The following is a 26,585-nucleotide window of genomic DNA, read 5'->3' as shown; positions in this document are numbered from 1 at the left end:
GTTACATAAATCTAGTCAGCAAAACTGACCCCTTGTCAACCTGACACACAGACACATAACAGCTAAGCCACAACCTTTCCTTTCTTGTTGATTAATATTAATATTGATAAAACATAATATAAAACATTTTACAGTCTGAAATTGTCACACAGCCTTAGAAATTCAAATACTTCAGAAATTTTCTCATTTAAAAATCTAAAGTCTCTGTAAAAAACAGAAATCTCATTTTTAAAAGTTTAAAGTATCTCACCTATAAAATCAAAAACAAATTATATGTTTTCTTACTTCAAGAAGGAAGAACAGGGCATAGTCACAATTAAACCAAAGCAGTGCCACCTCAACTGTGTAAATGACTCGATGCCCAATGGCTGGGATTCATTCGTGATCTTCCGTGCTCCTCCACATGGTTTGGGTCAAGGTTCTAGTTCTACCTGCTGCAGCACACACAGCTTGTCTTCAGAAGCTCTGGCAGCCTCCACTCCACCTGTTAACTGCTGTTCTTGGCAGCTGTGCCACGGTACTGGTATCTCTGAACTGCTGGGGTCTTCTCTGAACTGCTGGGGTCCTCTCTGAACTGAACTGCTGGGGTCTTCTCTGAACTGAACTGCTGGGGTCTTCTCTGAACTGAACTGCTGGGGTCTTCTCTTGCAACTTGGATGCACTTTTACACCAATCACCTCTCCTGGGTCTCTCTTCATGGTGCCCCAACTCAGCTTCTCTGTGTGACCCCTTTGATTCTGGGCTTTCAAATGTTACTGAGGCTGAACCTTCACCAACAGCCTCTCCTGGCTTTTGACAGTGCCAAACCTCTGTTGTGCTCCATGACCCCCTTCGTGCCTTCAAAACCAGCACTCTTATATTACCAAGTTTGGCGGCTAGCATGAGGGACAACCTTGGCTACCTCTAAACATAGCTTGAATGTGCTGACTCTGAGGAAGATTTCACCTCAATGATGCTGGTTTCTTCTTAATCACTGCTAATTTCTCAACTTCAGCTGACCAGCATCTATTGTCCCAGTAATGAAGTAGTTTCTCTTCAACGGTTCTGGTATCTTGTTAAGCACAGCTGACTCTTCAGGCCCAGGTAACCATAACAACAGATTCCTAATTCAAACTATGCAATGGCCCTGATAGTCTTTAAAAGACTCAAACTTCCTTCTGGAACTTCACAAGCAAGTGAAAGACTCCATCCTCTGAATTTCTCTCAACATTCTTATCTTCCATACTCCCAGAGAATTACCTCATCAAGGCTTGAATGCTTAGTGGCTTTTCTATCCTAAAGTTCCAAATCCTTCTACAACACTCCCCAAAATGCATGGTTAGGTCTGTCCTAGCAATACCCCAAAATCCTGGTCCCAAGTTTTAGTTAGGGTTACTATTGCTGCAATGAAACAACATGACCAAAGCAACTTTGGGGAAAATGGTTCATTTGGCTTTTACTTAGATATTGTAGTCCATCACGGAAGGAAGCCAAGAGAGGAACCCCACCAGGGCTGGAAACTGGAGGCAGGAACAGATGTAGAAGACATTGGGTGGGGGGTGGACTCTGCTTACTGCTTGCTCATCATAGCCTGCCCATCCTGCTTTGTTATAGAACGCAAGACCACCAGCCCAGGAATGGCACCACCCACAACAGGCCCTCATCAATCGCTAATTAAGGAAATTCTCTACAGTGATGCCCAAAGCTGATCTCATGCAGGCATTTTCTCAATGTTCCTTCCTCTCAAATAACTATAGCTTGCGTCACATTGACATAAATCTACCATCACAGTGTCCAAGACTGTTCCTTAGGGCTGAGTTTCAGGGCCACAGGCAAACAACTGAAGCCTAGTTAATGTGACCCTTTCGGTCAAGGCTCAGCTCCTGGAAGACCTGCACATAGACTGTGGAGTGACTTTTCTTCTTTAGCCACCTACTGGCCTCTCTAGTGCAAAAGCTACCTTGAAAGTCATGATTTTAAGTCTCTGTGACTCTTGTTTCTCTCCCCTATTAAGTTCAACTCTAGGTCCTAAATCAGCAATGTCACTTGGTTTACTAAATACCTTGTATCCAAATACCTCCCCATATCATTCATTCTCAAGACCAACAATCCAACTAAAAGCCATCATAGCGGCTGGGGAGGTGGCTCTACCAGTAGAGGGTTGACTGGTAAACCAGAGGACCTGAGGTCAGATCTCCAGCACCCATACAGAGATAGGGACAAGGAAACAGGAAGACACCCAGAGCACACTGGCAGCCAGCCTAACAGAGTAGGTTCAGTGAGAGACTGTCTCAAAAAATAAGTTAGAAAACAATTGAGACACCTAACATCCATCTGCAAAGCATACATGTACATATACCCTGATGAACGAACACACACACACACACTGAAGAGATTTATAACACAGGCATATAGCAAACGCTCAGTAAATACTGTTGTCTCTCCTTACCTACAACCCTGCATCTGCTCCAGTGACCTCCTGAGAAGTCAAGTCTGTGGATGACCAATTGTACTAAGTTGGGTTCTCCCTAGAAGGAGCTCAGAGAGATTAGGGTTAAGGATATGACCCCAGACAAGCTGTGAGGGAACGGTACACAGGGAGTCCAGAGAAAACAAGTGCACAATGTGGGCTTGCAATGGAGTTCCTCCATCCACCCCCTTTGCAGCTCAGAACCCCTTCCACATCTGTGCAGACCAAGTTCCAGCAACCCATCGCTGGCTCAGTGCTGGGCCCCAATATAATCTCAGGACTGCACAGTCTTGTTTATGTGCCATGGTGCCAATCACCAGGCACTCCAGAGGCTGCAGGTCCAGGCTCAGAGTAACTAATGCAGATGCTACAGATCTTGACCAAGGGCTGCCACACCTCCACACCACTATGTCTTCCACCAGCCAAATGAGGTGTGGAGTTAGGTGTCAGAAGAAAGAGACTGTAGTGATTACCTAAGGACAAACCAAGACGACTTGCAGAACAAGAGGATTGGAAGGGATGCATCTCTCTCTCCTTTGCAGACATACGTCTCTAATAGGCAGCACCCCTTTGAAACATGATTTAAAAAAAAAAACATTTTACTCCAAGAATTGATTTAATTCAAAGTTGATCAAGGTTAACAATACAATTTCTGGGGCCAAGATAAAAAGGAAATTTGGGGTTTCAGTTAAAAGGTATTAAGATATAAGGTTAGAGAGATGGCTTAGCAGTTGAGAGCACTGACTGCTCTTCTAGAAGACTTGGGTTCAGTGCCCAGCACTCACAAGGCAGCTCACACTAGTAGCCTCAGTTCTAGAGAATCTGATGCCCTCTTCTGGACTCCACTGGCACCTGTGCACAATGCATATATATACAGACCCATATAAACATGCGAATAAAAGTAAAATAAATATTTTTAAAATATAAAGATATTAAAATGTACAATTTTCTTTCTTTTGTGGTCTTTCTGTCACCTTGTCTTTGTTACTTAATGTCATACTCCTGGGGATACAGGGACAATGACAAGGTAAAGCTGGACTCTCAAAAGAGCTCAGAGCCCTCATTCCACAGTGATCACTTGGCACACCAGTGGTGAGGTCACCCATCCTGACAGCCACGAGCTGCTGGCATAATCGTCTATGTCCAGCTCCTGGTGGGAAAGCTGATCTATTAAGATTATGTAACAGGTAAAGTCACATCTAAAAGAGTCTTTCACACAAGAATTCACATAGCTCCTGCCATCTCTACCCAGTGATTTTCATAACTGATGCTTGGTGTTTAGATCCAGGAATCACTTAGCTGGTTTAAACATGTGTTGAAGGCCTGGGTCAACCCTTAACTTTTAATGTATGGATACACAAGTGTATCAGCCTCATTTATCAAGACAACGGGCCATTATTGCTGGAGTACCTGGGCATCTTTGTCCATATTTCTGTCCTACTTTTCACTCATAATCATTACCCTTCCAATAAGTATTAAAATAAATGGTGTTGGCTTCCCTGAGTAATTATTCACTGCTAAGATTGCTTAGCCCATTCTATATCCTGTATGTTTCTATATGTGTTTTGGAATCAACTTGATTTTTATTTCTCAAAAGCCTTCTGGGCCACTTGAGACGTCTCTTGAATTCATAGGCATTTTGGAAAGAGGTGATATCTTAAAAACAATTCTCTAGCTCATGAAAAAAAAATTATTTCTCCCTTTATTTCTGTCTCCTTTAGTTGCTGCAAGCTTTTGGAATTATATGTAATATTCTTTCTAGTTTAGGGTGAGATATTTTCCTAAGTATTGCTTGGTTTTGATTCTATTGTAAATAGTACTTATTAATTGTCTAATGGTTGTTTGTGTGTTGAGCTCAATACCATGGTTTTGACAGACCTACTTATTAGCCCCAGTAGTTTATTTTAATGGATCATATTAGACTTTTCCACATTCATAATTATATTGACAAAGAAGTGTGAGTAATTTTTTTAATTGGGGAGAGAAAGTAAGGTGTATTGTATGTATGTATGTGGTTGTTTGATATATGTTCATGTGTGTGCACAGACATGTGGAGGCCTGAGGTTGACATCTGGAATGTTTTGCAATCTCTCACTGTCTGATTAATCAAGAAAGGGTCCCTACTTGAGCCCAGAGCTAAGCCTGCAGTGGAGATTCCACTTCACCTTCCCAGCTGAATTACGAGTGGCCGCCAGACCCACTGGGCATGCGGTGGCAATCCCAATATCTGTCTTCATTCTTGCATAGCAAACTTTGCTTACTGAATCCAGTCCCCATCCAAAACTTCAGTCTTTGCAACATTTTATTGCTTTTCTTGTCACACTGCTCTGGCTACAACTTCCAAAGAAGAGACTGTCAAAACAGAACCTGGTGTTGTTCCTGACCTATGGGAAAGCATTTCCTCTTTGACCATCATTTTTGACCTTAAGCAGATCTGGGTTTATGCCTTTGTTAGAATGAGAAAACTCTCACTTACTCCAAGTCTTCTGAGATTTCTGCTTGCTAATCATGAGATGTGGAACTTTAAAATAATTTTCTGCATCACATGGAATGATCTACTTGTTTTCATTTTTAATATGGCAATAGAGTGTATTAACTCATCAATGTTCAAATCTGAAGCCATCCTTGTCTTCTGGAGATGCTCTTTGCATGAAGTATCTTTTATATATTATTTGAGTCAATTTGCTAAAGGTTTAAGAAATTTTATATCAACATTTGACAGATGCTTGTTTATAGTATTTTCTCACAATATATGTTTCATATTTGAATCAGAGTAATACTAGCCTAAAATGACTTGAGGAAATATTAATTCTTGTTCAATTTCCAGGAATAATCACCTTAGAATTTTTATTATTTCTGTCTTTAATATTTATTAGATGTCAAACTAAAGTCATATGATCCTTAAATTTTATCATAGGAAATTTTTATCCACAAATTCAATTCTTTAATTCTCAAGTTAGTTTTGAGTCTTTAAAGTAATTGTTCATTTCAAAAATGTTGTTATATTTATTGATATATATTTGTTCTTAATATTCACCCATAATTATTTTAACACTTCTAAAACATGTGTGGATGCCCTTCCCAGTGTAGAGAAATCACTTCCTCTAGTCTTAATATTGAGACTGAACCCTCTCTCATTTTCTTCTTCCATCTGACCAGCAGTGTATACATTTTATCAACTCCTCTGAAAGAAGCCACTTCTAATTCCATGGAATCCTCTGATGCTTCCAAACCATCTTCTCTTTGTTTCTACTCAAGCCTTTGTTTTCTTTGATTATATTTCTAATTTCCTCTTTATATTTAAGATGGAAACTGAGATCGTCTTTTATGATCTCTCTTCACATGTAATATCATAGATTTCAGAGCTGTGCATTCGGTATTGTTTTGGTAAGATCCCAATTATTTTAGTAACATTTGTATTAACATATATTAATATGCACATTAATGGGTCCCATTACATTTTCGTACATGCATATGATATATTTGCTCATATTCATTCTATTATACTCCCTTGTCTTAGTCCCTACTTTTCCCATCTCCCTTACACATTTGGGTGTTTTATTTCCCTAGTGACCCAATGCATTTCACTTAGGTTGCTTACAGGAATGTACGATGTTATTACAGAAACAGGAGCCTCTTCCCAGTGGCTACAATACTAAAGAAAATGTATCTCTCTCTCCCCCAGTAACTCTTAACTGCCAATAGATTCTCAGGACAGGTGGGGTCTTATGAGTCCCTCCCCCTGCCAAAACATGATCTTACAGATCAGATGCAGGTCAGATGCAGGTCATCACAACCAAGTCCAGTGTATATATGTTGCTTTTATTGGTTAATGAATAAAGAAGCTGCCTTTGGCCAATGGATTAATAGAATATAGCCAGGTTGAGAGATTTATATATATACAGAGAGTAGGCAGAGTGAAGGAACCACCATGGAGCTGCCAGAGGAAAAGATGCAAGATGCCAGCAAGGAAGGCCACAAGTCTCATGCTAAAATATAAAATAATAGAAATGGGTCAATTTAAGAGATAAGAGTGAGCTAGAAATAAGCATAATCTAATAAGTTAAGCAGTTATTTAAATAATACAGTTTTTGTTTGATTATTTCAGTTCTGGGCAGTTGGGAACAAACAAATGGCCTCCCTAAAACAGTCCAGGAGAGCTAAAAAGTGACATTCCTGGGCACTTGGCCCCTTTTCCAGCTCTGCTAACCCCTGCTTTTAAACTTTTTCTTGTGTCAGAGGTTGATTCAAAATTTCTATTATTTTGCAAACTTTAAGTTTTCTTCTGTGTTTTTTGAAATATAGATCATTGTTTATTATTATTTATGTGTGCCTATATTTCTAAGAATTTGAATGTGGGTACCACAGAATTCAGAAATGGCTGTTGGATCCCTGAAACTGGAGTTACAGGTCGTTATAAAACACCTGACCTGGGTGTTGGGAACCAAATGTCAGTTCTCTGAAAGAGCAGGAAGCACTCTAGACCCTTGAGTTATCTCTCCACCCTAAGACATACATAATTTAGAAGCATATTTTATACCCACATATTTGGTCACTTCATAGAGATTTGTTATTAATTTCTAGTTAAATTATATGTATGTGTTAGACAGACCATTCTTTATTTAAATGTGAGCTGACCAAGTTGATCAGTAATCTCACTCAAGGGCTCTTTATTCCTATTTTGGTGCAGGAGAAATGTCTGTATTCTGTCAATCATGTTTTAAATAAATGTTGATTGGCCAGGTAGGAAGTATAGGTGGGGTCAACCAGACAGGAAGTAGAGGCGGGGCGATGAGAACAGGAGTATTCTGGGAAGCATGAAGCTTCCTCCAGCACTCCTGCCCCAGACCACCGAGAAGCAAGATGTAACCTGCCCGGCTAAGAAAGGTATCAAGCCATGTGGCTAACATAGATAAGAATAATGGGTTAATATAAACTATAAGAGCTAATAAGTAGCCTGAGCTAATGGACCAATCAGTTTATAATCTTATGGAGATCTCTGTGTGATTTTCTTTGGGGCTTGCTGGTTGTGGGGAACTGGGTAGGACATAAAACCCAATGAGCAGGCCTTCATGTTACACTATTTGGTCTGTTTTTGCTTCTATTGTTCTGTTATCAGATGCAGAAAACCATCTTAATTATCATACCATCTTAGTTATCTTCTTATCTTATGAAATGACCTCTTTAACTATGTGTTATTCTTAGATAGAAAATATACTTGCTTGACAATAAACACTAAATCTGCTCTTTTTGGCAGTGGTTTACCTGGTCTTGCCTGGATGACTATGGTATTTCCCCTACCCTTCTATTTTGAATCTATATGGTGTGACTTGGACATGACAAAAGTGTTCCCACTGAAGGTCCATGTTCCAACAGCTTCCTCCCCACTGTGATGGCGATGACAGGTGTTAGAACCTTAATGAGATGTCACATGGTTGGGGATGGTTGGGTTATCAGTGGTGTAGCCTCTAGAAGGGATTCAAGCGCTTCTTGTGGGATCCCAGTCAGTTCCCACGAGACCAAGTCACTCTGATAATGAACCTGGCCCTGACATGTAAACTCGTTGCTAGTCCATGTGGTAGCACCCCTTTAAGTTTCTGCCACAGTTGTTATCAGGTTAAGTGGCCCTCACCAGGTGCAGCCATCCTATCTTGGACTTGCAGCCTTCAAAAGTGTGAGCTAAATAAATCTCTTTGCGAAATAGTCTGTGAATTTAGTTAAGCAGCAGGCAAAAAAATAAACTCTGTGTCTTTGTTTCAAGGGAATTTCTCTTACACAGTGCTGAATACAGTCTTGCAATCTCTGCCTTGTGATTGAATCACATGTGACCTTGGCATTGAATATCCTTCTACTTCATTGTTGGCCTCTCTGATTCCTTTATGATTACTTATATATGCTTAGTTTTTCCTATCTTCTTTCTTTTTTAATATTGTTTATATTTGTTTATTTTTAAATGTATGGGTGTTTTACATGCACTTACGATATGTAACAAGTGTGTGAAGTGACCAGAGTCCAGAAGAGGGCATCTGATCCTCTGGAACATGAGATTTTATAGTTGGTTGTGAGCTACCATGTGGATGCTGAGAACAGAACTCAGGTCCTCTGCAAGAACAGTGTTTTAACTGCTGAGCCATCTATTCAATCTCAAGTTTTAGACTGCATTTTTTAAAACAAACTACCATTTCCCTTCTTAGTTGCCTTATTACCTATAACTCTCTGGTTATTTTAATATTTCTTTAGATTTAATACTATATATCTTTAACTCATCACCATCCCTAGTAGGGTGGTATTATGCCATGACACACTTAGTAAAATTACTGTATTATTAGATTTTCCAGACTCTATGCTAGGTTTTAATGCTCTGGCTGTCAGATATTTCCCTTCTACATACCACATAAGACACAAGTATCATCTTTGCTTAAACATTCAATTATATTTTAAATGATATAAAAATAGTACAGAGTATGTTCTTTGCAGGTTTGGGAGCTGAGGAGTTGGCAGTGTGAGTCACTGCTGAACCTATGACTGTTTATATTCAAGTAATCACATGCAGACTGTCCAAAAACATCACAGACTTTACTCGTGCCCTGGAGTCTTCCAGCAGCACCTCCCCACCCACTGTAGACACTGTAGATGATTAACTTCTAGCATTGACCAAGACAACTGTGAAGATCACACCTGGTCATTCACTGTGTTACAGTACCACCACACCCCACCACCCCACCATTTCAGATACCCAAATTCTGTTTGCTAACGGGACTCTCCTAGCTGGGAGTTTGCATTACAGGGCTTTGTTGCCACCATAGGATGTCGTGGTCTGTTCTTTGCTGAAAGACTCTGAGGTCTCTGAATCTTAGTCAGGATCTCAGAGCTGACTTTGTAACAAGAATAAGTTTTAAAAGATGCAATACGTTGTTAAAAGGACACATTTCAGCAGTGTGTATGCCATCAGGAATGTAAACACAGCCTTTTTATATCAATGGGAAAGTGACACTATTACATCAACTCTCTTTCCATTGTGGTATGCATTTAGGTTATGTCTGTTTTCTTTTCTGCTCAAATAGTGGCCTTGATTTCTTTCCCTTTTCTCTCCCTCCAGGTGAGATAGGAGACACACAAGCAAGAAAATGGATAGAAGTACACACAGGGAGGAGGCACTGAAAATACGAGTCAAAATACCATAATGTAAAAATACAATAAAGTTGGCATGGGGCTTGATAACCGTTAGATTCATGTGAGTGCATGAGTGTAATATTTGGACATATGTGGATGCATACACGCACTCATGGCAAAGGACCAGTGGTCGGCTTCAGGTCCTGCTCCATCACTTTCTACCTTATTCCTCATGCAACAGGGCCTCTCTGTGAACCCTGAGCGAGGCTGGCATCTATGAAACCACAGAGACCATCCTGTCTCCGTGTTTCACAGTTCTGTGAACCTGGAACTAGGCTGACAGCCATGAAATCATAGAGCCTCTGTCTCCATTCTTCACAGGGCTGGGCTTACAGTGGCCTTTTTATTTGTGTGTTGGTGGTAGAATACACACATAGGTCCTAATGTTTGCATGGCAGGCACTCATATACACAGAGCCTTCTTTCCCTGCTCACAAAATAGTCTTTTCTAGATTTAGTTCCAGCGCCCCAGGACACTAAAATCTAGTGACAGAATACTGCAACCACTAGCATTAGCAGTAACCACATGAGCTGATGAGGTCCCCAGGTCCTCAGCCATTCTGCCATTCTCCTCCCTTCCAAGTAGACCCAAAGAAGAGGGGTACTCACCAGCCTTGATGTGGACATCCTGACTTCTAATTTTCCCTGAAGGGTTTTCAGCTGTGCAATAGTAAGTATTATCGTGGATTAAGGTGCTGAAGCTTGAAGGAGGGAAGGGGAAAATTTGGAGAGTGCCGTTGGGATGGACGTGGCGGATCCCGGGGACATCGTAGATCTCCTCGCCCGTTGCTAGGTACCATCTGAGAGTCACAGGAGGGATGCCTGCAGCCGGGCAGGGCACCAGCGTCCCCGACGTGCTTGCAAAGACTACCTCTTGCAGCGATGCATTGACAAAGTAGAGGCTGGAGTGGGGCTCTTCACTGAAAACTGCAAGAGATAACACAGACCTGTCAGTCATTCTGGTCTCTCAGGGTTACACTGAGAAACAGTAGGGGACTCCACTAAGACCAGGTGGACTAGCATTGCTCAAACCACTACAGAGAGCCTGGGTCTTGGAGGCAAGGCGTTGATGCTATGTCCATACTCTGCATGTAGCGGACAGGCAATCTCTGGTGGACTTAAGAGCCTTTTAATGCATGCCCCATGACATACTCTGTCACTGGTGACCACAGCTATATTTTGTACTAATTTTAGATGCATTGAATGCCCTCCTCCTCCTCCTCCTTCTCCTTCTCTTCAGTAGAGCCTATGTTTCCTGGAGACCAGGGCCTCACAGTTTTCACTATCCTCTGAGGCACAGGGTCCAGCTACCAATGGGCCCTCCATAACAAGAAACAGGAACTAAAGTCCCACAGCCAGGCCTAGAACTGAAAGCTTCCTTTACCAGCTACACTGAAACCCATCTTTGAGTAAAGTAAGCTACAATTTTAAAAGGTAAAAACTGAAGATGTCATGTAAAGCATTTTAAAAGAAAATGAAATGTCATAGCAGCAATGCACATTTTGTTGAAAATTTGCAGTGATAAAGAGAACTATGACAAGACATCACCTCATACTTCCACCTGCATCTCTGCTCTGACCTGGATGCTTGTCTTTGCAGACAATCTACCAGAGTACCTTGCCTATGTAGTTAGAACAAGCCAGACCATACACAGAATCTCAAGTTTCTCTACAGAGACCGCAAGTGTGTCTTCATGGTGTGTATCTGACACAACATTACTTTTAGAATTATTTAACTCATCTTTTTATTTAAATAATTTCTATTTGAATGACTGAAAAAAAAAACCTACAAACCAGTCCATACATATCTGTTTTTTTGGCTCATTTAGTGAGTATTTGTGTTTTACTCCATGTCAAATGAATGAGGAGTAGTGTTTGTATGTGAAACTATGAAACTCAACCAGTAGAGCCCAAATTCAAGCGTGTATAATTACAGTAAACAGGGCTGCTCAGATGACCGCCTCTTTAAGAGGAGAACACACCCTGGCATGCATCTCAAAGAGAGAAAACACTGCAGGTCAGAGAGAAGAACACTAGTGGGAATCGCCTGTTCTAGGCAACCATCATTAGGACCCATGGTGTCATTTTTCTTGCTCTCTGAACAGCAGTTCTGTGAAGTTAAATAGGAGCAACAGGCAGAATACAACATGAAGGTTCTGGTGAGTGTCTTGATTCAGGAAGAAGCTATGAGTAACAGAACCAAGATTCTATCTCTTAGGATTTGTGTTTTATCCTCTTTGGTTTCAAGGTGTCAACACAGCTTCCCTCCTGTGTGTAGGGTCCCAAAGCTGGTCCTCTCCATGGATCACCACCTGCCTGCCCTTCCTCATCTGGTTTTTCTCAGGACTGTGGGGATGTGTGCTTTAGAAATTCAGTTGGTATTAAGTGAAAAGTTTCCACAACCCTGATAGCCTCTCTTCTAACACAATAATCTGAATAGACCAAATTAAACCGAATTAGAAAAGGCCCAGGTATAACGGATACCAACACTTCTGGATGGCTTTCCAATTCTCCAGAGAGAAGACAGGAAAGGAAGACTGGAAAACCACGTGTTTGTTCTCTGGAGAGCAGTTTAATACCCTTTGGGAGTGGTCTTGAGTCTCTCAGGGGACTGGACTGAGGCAACTCTCAGAGAAGGGGCTTGGGTGGAATTTCCACCTGGATATTCCAGACTTTTTGGATAAATGGATGCCAGAGGCTGGGGTGTAGCCTTTACCCAAACACTAAGTCCGATAAATGAATGTACCCAGCTACTTACAAGTACTCAATGGACATGATTTGAGATGAGTGACCTAGTACTGTTTGTAAAGATAATGGGACTGGAGAGGTGGTTCCGTGTTAAGGAGCACTAGGCTTTTTTTTTTTCAGAGGATCTGGGTTCAATTCCCACCACCCTTGTGGCAGCTCACAATTATCTGTAACTCTAGTTCTAGGGGATCTGACACCCTCACACAGACGTAAATGCAAGCAAAATGCCAATGAACATGAAATAAAAAAAAATAAAATAAAAACAAGGAGCTGGTTTGCACAAGCGAGACTCAGTCTATTCACTAAATGCAAGGATATAGTGGACCACACCCTGTTAGTATCAGGGCCTCAGGACTCCAGAGGGAGGCTAAGCATGCATGTGGCTCCAATCACAGCTAAACAAGAACACTGCATGTGTGGATATCTGTCTTCCTGCCACTGAAGATGCTGTATGGGCTTCCTTCCAGATTCTAGCTTTGTAACCAATGTCTTCCTACACACCCTTGCTAGAAATGCCATCAGTGTTGGGCCTTTATTGATGATACATGACATTTGCCAGACTCATGATCAACCAGGTCATTGGATTAACCACTTCCTGTATTCATACTTTGCCAAGCTACAGGGAAAAAAAGGCTTTCAGTGAGTAGCAAGGCATGAGGTGTGACCTGGCAGCAGCCTTGTCCTAGTATTGACCATGTCACATTGATGGGGGAGAGTCTAGTCTTCTGTTTTGTGTTAATTTCATTGGTTAAATAAAGAAACTGCCTTGGCCCTTTAATAGGACAGAAAATTAGGTAGGCGGAGTAAACAGAACAGAATGCTGGGAGAAAGAAGCCGAGTCAGGCAGTTGCCATGATTCTCCCACTCCAGACAGACGCAGGTTAAGATCTTTCCTGGTAAGCCAGCTCGTGATGCTACACTGAATATTAGTAATGGGTTAGATCAATATGTAAGAGTTAGCCAATAAGAGGCTGGAACTAATGGGCCAAGCAGTGTTTAAATGAATACAGTTTCCATGAAATTATTTCTGGTAAAGCTAGCCGTGCGGAGCTGGGTGGGAATGCAGCCCACCGCTCCTACTACAACATCACATGATTATTAGTGGTAACCCTTATGCAGATCTACAATGAAAAGGTGCAAGCAAAGCAAAGACAAAGACAAATGTGCCATTTGAAGAGAAAGAGAGAACCAGGATATGTAATGTTGGAGCCAAGTCCTGTGTTCATGGGGATAAAACATTAAATAAATGCCTGATGTTATATGGAATAAAGGGAATAGTAACCTCTGGGCAAGACATTACCCTGCTAAGCTTTCAAACTGTGAAAAGGAATCAAAGGAAAGCTTAAACAGTGAAAGAAACCATCAACAAAGAAAATGAATGCAAATGTAATCTGAGGAGGGGCCAGGTCCAGCCCTAGCAAGCATGTAAGTGGTTCTGCATTTAAAGTCAAGAAGGATATAAAAAAAGGATTTTGGAATCTCACTGCACAGTTAAGGAAAGCCACTGAGGCCAGGCCTGTGATAGAGGTGCCCCTCCATGAAGGTCCAGAAAGGCCATTGCCTGAAACTGTGAAGGTGAAGCCTGGATTATGTTGGAGAGTTGAAGATGCCAGAGCTATGGGAAACCTTCCTAGGAAAGCTGCAGGCCAAGTGTGGAACCAGCTCGAGAGAGAGAAAAGAGTGTTGCAGTCAACAAAGCCGAAAGGGGGCCGGAGAGTACTTTGACATCAAATATGGAGATACATAATTTGGAGTTTTCCCTGTCGAGTTTCTGTCTTGTCTTGCTTTGGTCTAGTATTTCCTCAGTATGCCCCTTTCCTTCCTTTTGGAATAGTAATGTATGTTCTGTGCCACGATATGTTGGAAGTATGTGATCTTTTTTAATTTTACAGGGGGTTACAGTTAAGAGATTGCCTTGACTTGCAGAAGAGACTTTGGACATTTAGTGTCGAGACTGTGAAAGACTATGGGGACTTTTAAAGTTGTACTAAATGCATTTTACATTATGATATAACCTCATGGGGACAAGGTGTGGAATGTGGTTGTTTGAATGAGATTGACCTCATAGGTTCACATATTTGCATACTTAGCCCCCAGACTGAGATGGATCAGGAGGTATGACCTTCCTGGAATAGGCATGGCCTTGTTGGAGGAGGTGTGTCACTGGGCATGGGCTTTGCACCCCCTACTCCGCATCAATTTCTGTGTCTCTCTCTGTGTGTGTGTCTGTATATGTGTGTGTGTGTCTCTGTCTCTCTCGCTTCCTGCTGACTGTGGATCAGGATATGGATCTCTCAGCATATAAAGCTCTCAGCTACTTCTCCAGTACCATGCTTACCTGGCTGCCACCATTCCCCCTACCATGATAATAATAGACTAAGTATCTGAAACTATAAGCAAACCTCAATTAAATGCTATGGTGTCTCTTTACAGTAATAGAACACTAACTAAGACAATCTTGTTTCTCTTGTTTCTTGACTGCATTAAGAGGTCACCTCAAGCCATTGACGAACACCATCAGGACATGTGTTCATGTACTGTATTGTGGAATGTATCTCAGAATGTATCCCCATAATTGACTGACAGAAGACTCTATCCCCATCATCACCGATTGACACAAGACTCTATCCACATCATCACCAATTGACACAAGACTGTATTCCCGTCATCATTGATTGACACAAGACTGTATCCCCATCTTCACTGATTGACACAAGACTGTATTATATGAATGCTTTTATTCTATAAAAGTTTATATACAAAGTAAGTGTGATTAATTATTGTCCACTTGGTTGTGCTTGGAATCTCCAAGAGACACACCCATGGTCAAGATTGTGAGGGTGCTTCCACAGAATTTTGACAGAGGTGGGAAGACCCATCTTGAATATAACTGGTGCTATTATGGACTGGGGTCCTGGACTGAATCAAAAGGCAAAAGCAGACTGAGCACCATGTCTTTCCATTTCTTGATTGTGGACACGGCGTGACCATCACCTCACAGTCCTGCTGCTATGACGAGTCCAACATGATGGGCTGTGGCCTCAAACTGTGAGTCAAAATAACCCTTTCCTTCCTCGAGTTGCCTTTGCCAGGCATTCGTCACAACAAGTGAAGAAAGTAAGCAATGCAGTGATGTGATTTAACTGAACTCTAACATGTGGCATTCTAAAAACATCTAACAAATGCTACTTGCTCACCCTGTCTCTATTGCTGCATCTCACATCACTTTGGCATCGCAATGCCCATTCATAATATGTCAATCTTTTGGAATTTTTCTTATGAAACTTCTGTTTCACAAAATTACATCTATTTTAAACATAGCAGGATCGTCATTCACAGTCAGGGAACAGACTATTTATGGAAGCTGAGAAAGACTAACTCCCAGCAGACATACAGGTACCGAGAGGTTCAAGACAAGCCTCAACCCTTCGCTGTGAAGAAGAGATAAGAGTGTGCTCCCACGAGGCTTACACAATCTGGATGAGACACATCAGAAGGTGTCATCAATCTGTGCATCTTAGAATGCATGGTGGTGGACAGCATCACACACCCACTCCCCAACACTTCCTAGAGACCAATGGCAGATGACCTATATAGGCTTACAGACCCAGAATCCAGGAGAACGAGTGCCATGTTGACCATGAAGCCACCTATGGCACCAATGGTACCATACAGACAGACAGGTGCCTGTTGGTTAGGGACAGACTTCTCCAGGGCACTGAGACACTGAATAACCTATTTCTGGTGCCCATGTGGGCTGTAACCTTCTGTCTGGGAAAGACCTAACACCACCAAGAGAGACAGAGGATGGCTTTCTCCCTTGTAAAATATATCTGACTGACTACGTGTCTCGTGACCTCACCCACCCTGGATTCAGCAACGATAACTGGTTGGAGCTGGGTTTGTTCACTTGGTAAAGTGTTTGCTTATTTTATAAGCATTAGGGCCTGAGTTTGATACTCAGAACCCATGTTTAAAATAGATATGGTATCACAGGCTCACAATCCCAGAGCTAGGGAGATGGAAACAGGATTCCTGGAACCTGCTGGCGTCAGCATAGCCTACCTGGTAAGTACCAGGACAGTAGTAACCTTGACTCAAAAATGTTAACGTAGGGACCATCAAGGCTGCTCAGTAGGTAAAAGGACTTGCTCATATGAGCCTGACGACCTGATTTTATCACAGATTTTATATTTTTTTAAAAAAGCCAGATGTGGTGGCAAACATCTGTGATCCCAATACTCCCATCGTCAAGATGGCAGGGAAATAACAAAAATTACCTGGAAGCTCACAGGCCAGCACATTTGCAGTACAAAGCATGACAGACAGAAGAGGGACTCTCCAACAAGGGAAAGAGATAGAAATTTGTCCTCTGACCTCCACACATACTCAGTGGCATGCACACCCCCACACACATGCACACACACTCATCCACCACATGCATCTGCACACATGAGCAAACATTTTTTCAGTGTATTAGTTGGAGAGCATCATGAGATGCATGACTGCCACCAGACCTGATGGAGAGCCCCATCAAGCACTGCTGTTAGATGGCTTCACGGGGGCCAATGGTGGTGACCAATTGAGGCCATAGGACATGCTCTCAGCTGTCAGCACTACTTCTTAGGCAAATAGATCATCATATAGCCAGTCATTTTCATACTGTGTATCAGTGCCATGTCTAATAAAGGGTGAGCAGGAGGGGGAGAGGTGAAATCATCTATGCTTTACATTTTGTTCATCTGCCTCCCCATAACACTCAACGAGCCACGTAAATGTCATTGCATACAATCTCAGCACCTCCCATGACTCTCGGTTACTTTAATAATGCGGTTGATTCCTTTCTACAACACCCAGTCTTAGGTTGGCTTTGTGCATGAGGCTTGGGCTTCTCCAGACATCTGACCTGGGACATGTCTCTTTCTCTTGGTGACCCTGAGTCTGAGAAAGGCTAAGGAACACTGAGCCAGGCAGAAAGATGTCGGGGCCCAACCCCAACATAGAAAGATAGCTGCCATTCCTGAGAAAAGCACCTTTTGTGAAAATGATATCCTCTGAGGGCTCATCAGAGAGCAGATTGCCTGACTCTGCCCTCCTGAACAGAACTGAAGTCTTCAGTAAAGCTTCCTAAGTCAGAATATGGAAATCATCGCTAGCTAAGAGATCTGCTCAGAACAGAACAGAGACTGTAGTTCAACATTGCAGTTTTCAACTCAAATAAAAATGTGGATGCTAGCACTATAATTTTACATTTCAGCTTTCTAAGAAACTGACATTACCCCAAACATATTGTTAGGAATGTGGTAACTGTCATTCTTCAGGGCTAATTAATTCCACTCAGATTTCCGGGGATTTTTTCCCCCGCATTAATCTTCTGCCAACTCAATTGTGTGTAATGTGAACTAAATAAAACTTGGTCATATCTGAATTTATCCTTCCCTATACTGAAAGTAGTCTTGCCAAGAATAGCAAAATCTTTGAAACTATAAATGTATATAAGAAATATTGCTCAATTAAATGTACAGTTTACTGTTGAAGGCCACATTCCAAGAGACAGCTTGTGAAATCCTTTAAATAACTGTAGAGAAAAGGTTAAAAATGTTTAATCCCAGTAAAGAAATAAGAGATGTGGAGTATTCTGGTCACTCCTTGTATTTTTAAGGCTTTTTATCTCTGTTTTACCTCACTCCACTGCTCTTAATAATATAAATCTATTCTTTAAGCTATGCAGCCAAGAATGGTAGTGAATACCTTTCATCACAGCTCAGTGGAGACAGAGGCAGAGGGTGGCAGATGTATGTGAGTTAAGGCCAACCTGGCCTACATAGTGAGTTATAGGACGACAGCCAGAGCTATGTAGTGAGACACAAGGAAAGAGAGGAACAGGAAGGAAGGAAGGAAGGAAGGAAGGAAGGAAGGAAGGAAGGAAGGAAGGAAGGAAGGAAGGAAGGAAGGAAGGAAGGAAGGAAGAGATGAGGGAGGAGAGAAAGAAAGGGAGGAAGGAAGGAAAAGTATGCAATCTCCCACACCTCGAGCAAAAAGAATCCCAGACTTGTTCAGAGATATTTTGAGTATATTTTGAATGGGGTCATGTGTAGACAAAATAATGGAATTTCACGCTATATAACGACCCCTGGTCTCCCTGTGATCTAGGCTACTTCTACTCATGGCTCAGTCGGCATCCAAATGAATTCTATATGTCAAAAACAACAGAAAGCTAAGCAGACTGTTTGGCATGAGCTTATGTGAGATCCTGGGGAACCCACTGAAAGCAGCCAGAGGGTTGGACTCTAGAGACATCCTCCCTCAGTTGCAGACTTGGCACTATGCTACCGTTATCACATATGGCACAGGCTTCAGTGACAGAGAATGTTATACACACACACACACACACACACACAAAACCAAATCCATGTTCAACTTTCTTAAAATGTAGTCATGGTCAGGTGACACGGTGCATGGGGGAACTCATAGAAAAGGAAATAAATAACAATCATCTCATCAGAGACATTCATTGAGGCTAGCTATGTACCAGTCTTGGGTAAGGCCCTGACAACACACAGGTCTAGTGCCATTCTTTAGGACACATTAGTCTAGAAGCCTTAGGATTCTATCTGCTGAGTGCTCCAGAGGCATGCACGACTAAGCAACCCAAGTTAGGGGAGGTGGAGATGGCTTTCTGTGTGACAACAGATGTAGCACTCTGGTACTCTGAGTGTCATAGTCAGGAGAGAACTGGGAGTCCCTGATTTTGGCAGTTTCACCTGTCAACTTTATTAAACTGAGAATCACACGGGAAGTCTCAATGAGGATTTGTCTAGATCAGGCTGCCCTGTGGGCATGTCCTTGGGGGTTGTCAAGATTACTAATGAGGTGAGAAGATCCAGCATGAAAGTTGGTGGCCCCATCTCATAGGCTGGGCCCTGGATTGTGTAAGAATGAAGAAACTAGCTGAATCCAAGCAAAAAGCAAACACAGGAGCTAGGATCCGTGAAACGATCCTTTCTCGGCTCCTGACTGTGGACATGGTGCTTTCGGTGCCTGCCTTGACTTCACATCGTGATGGACTGTAACCCGGAATTGCAAAGTGAACTCTCCCACCCCATTTGCCGCAGCAAGGGAAATAAACCTAGAATAGTGCAGACCACAGCAACTTCACGACATGGCTGAGTCATCCAGGGGTTTCCTCTGGACTGAGCACCTTTGTCTTGAATCAGAGTAGCTTTGAAGACCCCAGGAGACCCTCACAAGACTGTGTCTATTCACAGCCCCACACAGAGGGAGAAGATAGGTCATGAGGCTCAGAAGATCCGTAGGAAGTGTCCTATGAGATCCTCAGGGGGCCCCTCCCCTCTCTGAGATTATAAATAAGGTAACAGACGAAATGGGACTTTCTCATGCTACAGCCACGTTGGAGTCACAATGCTGCTGTAAGTCATGCTGATAAACCCACTAGTTCACCAAGCTGGAACTGAATATAATTCTTCCTTCAGTCTCTTGGTACCCTCTCTACCTGGGGTGAAGAAATGTTTCTTTAGGCCCCTTCAGGAAAACCACTGGAAGCTTAAAGCCCTTATATTCCCCTTTTCTATAAATACTTATTGAACACATGCCAAGTGTCTGGGGCTAGTTCAAGATCTGGTTACATTAACAATCAAGGCTCATGGCATCACCAATGTCATGGGCTATATCAGAACATCCAGATAAAAAAAAGCTAGGTGAGTTGTTCTTGATTCTACAGAAAATAGGTAGTTACACCAGTAGGCACATCCTGGGGAGAAAAAAAAATACATGTCCACACACAAGCCTGTAGACAAATGTTCAAATCAGCACTGCTTATAATAACCAATGTGCACGCAATCTGTGTATTCATTAACTGAAGAGTTGACATGTAAAGTGTAGTTTATACATACATTGGAACGTTATTTTGAAATTAGGGGGGAAAAAAGCAGTTAAGTACCAACATAAGCTACAATGTGGCTGACCCTAGATGATACTATACTGAGATCTGAAAGTCAGCCACAGAAGAGCACAGACCATGTGATTGCTATCACATGAAGTTTCCAAGAAAAGAAATTCTAGAGGCAGAATGTAGGTCAGTGGTTTTCCTGAGGCTGGAATGGGGTCCAAGGGACCAGGGATTCACAGTCAATGGTGCAGGGTTTCTCTCTGAGGTGTTAAAAATGCTTCAAAATGGGCAGTTAAAGGCTAAGCATCTGTGGATAGATTAAAACCACTGAATTACATACTCTAACTTGGTACATTTTATGGCAAGCAAATTACATCTCAAAAAAAGATGTTTTTAGAAGATGAGAGTCATTGTAAGTTTTGAAACAGAGCACCTTCCCAGGTCAGAGTTTGAGAAGGGAAATACAGCATAAAAGGGAGAAAAGGCCAGAAGCAGTAAGCCAGGAAGTTATCACGCCAGCTAAGAGGAGAAAATCCCAATCACATAGACACATCTGATTATAGTTCCCTTAGCTGTACACTGGGGCCAGCACATAGTGATACTATGACCATTATATTCTACTTAGAACGTTAAGCAAACAGAAAATGAAAGGAATACAAAAGAGATTGGGGGAGAACAATATGACCAGGGTCAAACCTGACAGAAAAACGATATATTAAGGTGAAAAAAAAAAAAAAAGGATGGAAGCAATTCAGAGGCTCACACCTGCAATTTCAGCACCTTGGAGGCTGGAGGCAGGAGGATAACCATGAATTTGAGTTCAGCCTGGACTGCATAATAAGTTCCTGACCAGTCTGAATTTTTGTCTTTTTATTTATTCTTCTCAAATACAATACAACCTGACCACAGCCCCCACTCCTTCCCCTCCACTCTTCCCTAGATCTGTTGTGGAATATTTGTTCATACTGTGAAGATTGTTTTGATAAAGAGCTTAATAAAGAGGCACAGTGATTGATTTAATAAAGAGCTGAATGACCAATAGCTAGGTAGAAGAGATAGGCGGGATTTCCAGGAAGAGAGAAGAAGAGGATGAGGAATCTAGGCTCTCAGGTTACGCCAGAGAGATGCCAATGAGGTGCAGAATGAAAGAAAGGTAAAAGCCACACGGTAGAATGTAGATTTAAAAATATAGGTTAATATAAGATAAAGAGCTAGTTAGGAACAAGCCTAAGTTATAGGCTGAGCTTTCAAAATTAGTATAAGTGTCATTATTTGGAGGTTGGAGGCCCAAAGAAAAGTCTGATTACACAGCTCCACAGTTCTTCTGTTTCCCTTCAGAAAAGAGCAGCCTAAATTATAAAGTGAGACCCTGTCTGAGCTCTCACACTCCCTAAAAGAAGAAAGAAATGAACAGAAGGGCATTATGGGATGTCAGAGAGCTTTCAGCATGTTAATGGCTTCTGAGATGGAGAATGTCTGAGAACGAAGGCAAGTAACAGGCACTCGCTTCGAGTGGACATGTCATTTGGGTTCAAAATACTTTTATTGATTTTATAAGAATTTATGAGCTGATATGTATCCTGCTCTCTGTAAAGGTCTTACAAAATGAAAGGAATATAACCGTGCCTTGGGTAAATATGTCAGGGAAGCATAACCTTTTGCTGATTTGGAGACTCGAAGATACTTTATGTTTGAGTTAATGTCTTTAAACTCCTTGTCACCCAGATCTGACCATTGAAATCAGATGAACCGTGGTCTTATCGTGGCCTTGGAATTATCCAAGTGTCTGAGAAGTAATTCCAACTGAGGTTATGAGGCATGCCTTATATGTTTCAGCAACAGCATGCTGAACTCTAATGTATGTTGATGGTACTTACTGATCCCCAGCACTGAAGCCCTGGTTCAAGTACCTCCTTGTAAAATAAGAGCTAGAGAAGACTTGACCCTGACAGACAATGCAGGGAGTCCCATATCTAATGGTAAAACAGCCACAGGAACAAAACTCAAAGCCAGTTTTGACATCCTGCCTTGTGCGACTGTGAATTCAGGCAATACAGGCAGGAAAGCATGCAGCAAACCAGACAGGACCTGTTTAATTCCTGATAGAGGTCCTGACATTAACCCAATGATGTGGGATTCCCCTCTGTATGCTATGAATATGAGTTATTACTATTGATTAACAAAGAAGCTGCTTTGGGCCAATGACTTAGCACAGCAAAGCCAGTCAGGAAATGTGAACAGAGATATATATAGAGAGAGTAGGAGGAGTCAGTGAGACGCCATATAGCTGCCACCGGATGCCAGAAGGAACCTTACTAGTAGGCAACAACCATGTGGCAATACACAGATTGATAGAAATGGATTAATTTAAGATGTAAGAGCTAGATAGAAATACGCTTAAGATATTGGTCAAACAGTATTGCAAATAATATAATTTCTGTGTGATTATTTCAGGTCTGGGTGTTCAGGAATAAACAAGCAGCCTTCACCTACAATCCAAAGGGGAAAACAGAATGGCTAAGTTAAGAGAACAGTAGTGTGGGGGGCCAGAGAGATGGTTCAGTGGTTAAGAGCACTCACTGCTCTTGGAGAGAACCTCTGTTTGGTTCCCAGCACTTACAAGCAGCTCACACCTTCTGTAACTCCTACTCCTGAGGATCCAATGCTCTCTGCTGGCCTCCAAAGGCACGATACTCACACACATGTGCATGTGTGTGTGCACACACACATGCACACATACAACATTATAAATGAAACACATCATTTTATTTTTCAAAGAATCCTAATGCACAGACAGGGACATGTAGAGAGAGCTGCAGAGAGTTGGAGGTGGTTTCCCAATGAGTCTTTGACTGTGGTAATGAATCTACCAAGAGGGGAAAGAGAATCTGGACAGGGAAGGTAGATAATGTGAGGTAATTCATATCATCCCTAGCCAGAGTACAGGGAACATATACACATAACTGTATTGGCAAATCATCATATGCTGCTGGAACTCACTGAGACACTGGCATTGAGCCTACGTCCCCACCCCCATTCCAGACCCAAGCATTTCAATCTCGAAGCATCCTCCAAACCCCCTTGTCTGGGGATAGGCTGCTCCTAACTCTGAGACACAGAGAAAAGAGCAAAACAGCCCAAGAGTAAAAACATCATGTCCTTGGGAACAGCTAGAAGGTGAACCATTTTCAATAGAAGTCCTTTTTGTTTATCCCACAGCATAAAGATTCCTGCAAGGAGAGAAAGAAGCCAGGAGGTCAGCGGTGGAGAGAAAGCTCAATCAGGAACTCCAGCTGATATCAGCGTCCCCAGTCAGTGTCTGCTAGATGTTGAGAGCCTTACTAAATGACATCATCTTCATCCTCCGCCATTTGTTCTTTTATGTGGAAGCCTCACCTAAGAGAATGTGGGGACCCCTAATCTGCCCAGGGACGCACAATGGGAAACTCCAACTAGCTGCCTAAAGGGACTTCCCAGCTGATTTCTGACGGAAAATTTAAGTACTTAATTGGATATTTTGCTTCTTTCTTTCTATCCATCTACTTCTATTTACTTTGGTTTGCTATTTACTTGATGAACTCACTCATTCAAAACCAGAAGAATGGCTAGCATAGAATATTCTCTGGACTATACAGCAGCATGTTTCAGACATGGCATGCAGAACTCACCACCACCGCAATGGAGGTCAATGTGATCTCAGCAAATTTCACAAGAGAGCCTAAAGGGCTGTCTTACTGACCCAAAATACCTTAGCTGCCTAATAAACTCCAACACCAATTAACAGAAAACAACAAAACCTGACGATCAATAATATGAATTTCTACCATATTCAGAGAGTCCGGTTTTATCCCATGCTTTTTCAGTCCCAGTCCAGCTGGCTTTGGTGAGCTCCCAATAGATAAGCCCCACTGTCTCAGTGGGTGGGTGCCCCCCTCACAGTCTTGACTTCCTTGCTCATGTTCTCCCTCCTTCTGTTCCTCATTTGGACCTTGGGAGCTCAGTCCATTGCTCCAATGTGGGTCTCTGTCTCTATCTCCATCCATCGCCAGATGAAGGTTCTATGGCTGCTGAGAAGCTAAGGACAATGGCACTGAGTTTTGATCCTACTGCATGTACTGGCTTTGTGGGAGCCTAGCCTGTTTGGATGCTCACCTTCCTAGACCTGGATGGAGGGGGGAGGACCTTGGACTGCCCACAGGGCAGGGAACCCTGACTGCTCTTCAGACTGGAGAGGGACGGGGAGGGTAGTGGGGGGGAGGGAAAAGGGAGGCGGAGAGGAGGCGGAAATTTTTTTCTTTATTTTTATTCTTTTTTAATTAAAATTTCCACCTGCTCCCCGTTTCCCATTTCCCTCCCCTCCTCTCAAATATTGCCCCCTCCCCCCACTCCCCTCCCCCTATCCCCACTCCTCTTCTCCTCCCCCCACACCATTCCCCCTCCCTCTCGATACTGAAGAGCAGTCCAAATTCTCTGCCCTGCGGGAAGACGAAGGTCTTCTATCTATGTCCAGGAAGGTGAGCGTCTAAACAGGCTAAGCTCCCACAAAGCCAGTTCATGTATTAGGATCGAAACCTAGTGCCATTGTCCTTGGCTTCTCAACAGCCTTCATTGTCCGCCATGCTCAGCGAGTCCAGTTGCAGACGATATGATAGTGTACATAAGCGACCCCAAAAACTCCAGCAAAGAACTCCTTCAGCTGATAAACACCTTTAGTAGCGTTGCAGGATACAAGATCAATTCCAAAAAATCAGTTGCCCTCCTATACACAAAAAATAAGGAAGCAGAGATGGAAATCAGAGAAGCATCACCCTTCACGATAGCCACAAATAGCATAAAATATCTTGGGGTAACTCTAACCAAGGAAGTAAAGGATCTATTTGACAAGAACTTTAAGTCTATGAAGAAAGAAATTGAGGAGGATACCAGAAAATGGAAGGATCTCCCTTGCTCTTGGATTGGGAGGATCAACATAGGAAATTTTTAATAATAAAAAAATAATAATATGAATTTCTAAAGAGTAAGCTCACACCATGGAGATGGACACAGAAGGAGAGATCAGGAAACCATCGGGCAGAGACTCTGAAAGAACTGTGAGAAGATGTCCTACAATGCTCCAGCCAATACAACAGAGATAAGCATGTTGACGTGAACAGGGCATGTTGACTGGACAGTAGTGTCTGTCCAGCTATATACTACCTTTTCTTTGGTTCTCAGTTTGGATGTTGCTGAGGAATTCAGTTCTGATTTGCCTCCCTAGTAGATACCACACCTCTCTCTAGGCTTCCTGAGTGAACCTGTCATAGCCATATTTGTAACATTATAAAATAAAGGTCCCTACAAACAACACATTTGTACCATCATAATATAGAGGTCCCTACAGACAGAAGACAGGTGATGGTACCTCTTGGTCCTGGTACACAGAACACAAACTTTTGCTTAGAAGTCTCCACATGTTTATTAAATAGATCATTAAAGCCTAAAAGGGCAAATATGATTTTTTTCATACTCTGCATAACTGAATAGATTCATTGGAAGGAATATTCCTGGTGTGTATTTCTTAGACATCAGCTGTCACAAAAAAATCCATCATCTAGCTCCTAAGAATCCTGAGTGACTAAGAATATGATTCCTGAGATGCCCTAAGAACTCACTTCTGAGATATGAGCTGCTTTGTAAGAGTGCTCTTTATAGCCAACGTTCTTACTGAATTTACAACATGAAAAATAAAGATCTTCTTTTGCTGTGGGTTTTATAAAGCTCCGGAGGGAAAAGTGTTTTACCCAGAAAACAGCTCTGGAATGACTGTAATACCCTTCTAGAAAATTAGCTCACATGTGCCCAGGAGTTCATTGCGTGCATAAAGTCTCTAAGTCTCCTGGGATATCTGAAAGCTGCTGGCAACATGGCTGTGGCTCAGGAGAACACGGACCCTCAAGTCAGCCATGTGTATACAATATATGACATGCCAGCAGTTAAACATTAAGTTCACAGATGTCAAGGGACACAAAAGTGATCAACAATTCAGAATTGGAAGCCCATGGAGCACATGGGTTTCCACAAAGCAAATAGGCTAACCTAGATCGTGTGACTGGTTCTGCCATGGTTTGAATGTGATCTGAGTCAACCCTGAGATCTGTGCACTAGAAGCCGTAACCATGTGCAAGGTTGTCAGTTACTTTCTGCTGCTGCGACAAAATGCCCTGAAAGGAGAAACTAAAAGACAAAAAGGTGCTGTTGGCTCACAGTGTGATGGAGAATTCCAAACAGTACCATCTTGAGGCAGCTTGTCACATGGTATCCAGTCAGGA

The 26,585-nt window shown here is 42.3% G+C and overlaps 1 protein-coding gene across 1 annotated transcript in view; it reads right to left on the bottom strand.

Annotated features, from left to right (window-relative positions):
• Window positions 1-26,585, bottom strand: part of Dscam (DS cell adhesion molecule) — a 544,090-nt gene that overhangs the window by 436,614 nt on the left and 80,891 nt on the right. Inside the window, exon 3 of the mRNA XM_057763777.1 lies at window positions 10,231-10,548. Coding sequence (XP_057619760.1) covers window positions 10,231-10,548 — 318 coding nt within the window. The remainder of the gene's footprint in view (window positions 1-10,230; window positions 10,549-26,585) is intronic.

The sequence above is a fragment of the Chionomys nivalis genome, chromosome 3 (assembly GCF_950005125.1).
Source record: "Chionomys nivalis chromosome 3, mChiNiv1.1, whole genome shotgun sequence".
NCBI lineage: Eukaryota > Metazoa > Chordata > Mammalia > Rodentia > Cricetidae > Chionomys > Chionomys nivalis.
This window is presented reverse-complemented; position numbering and strand designations above follow the sequence as displayed.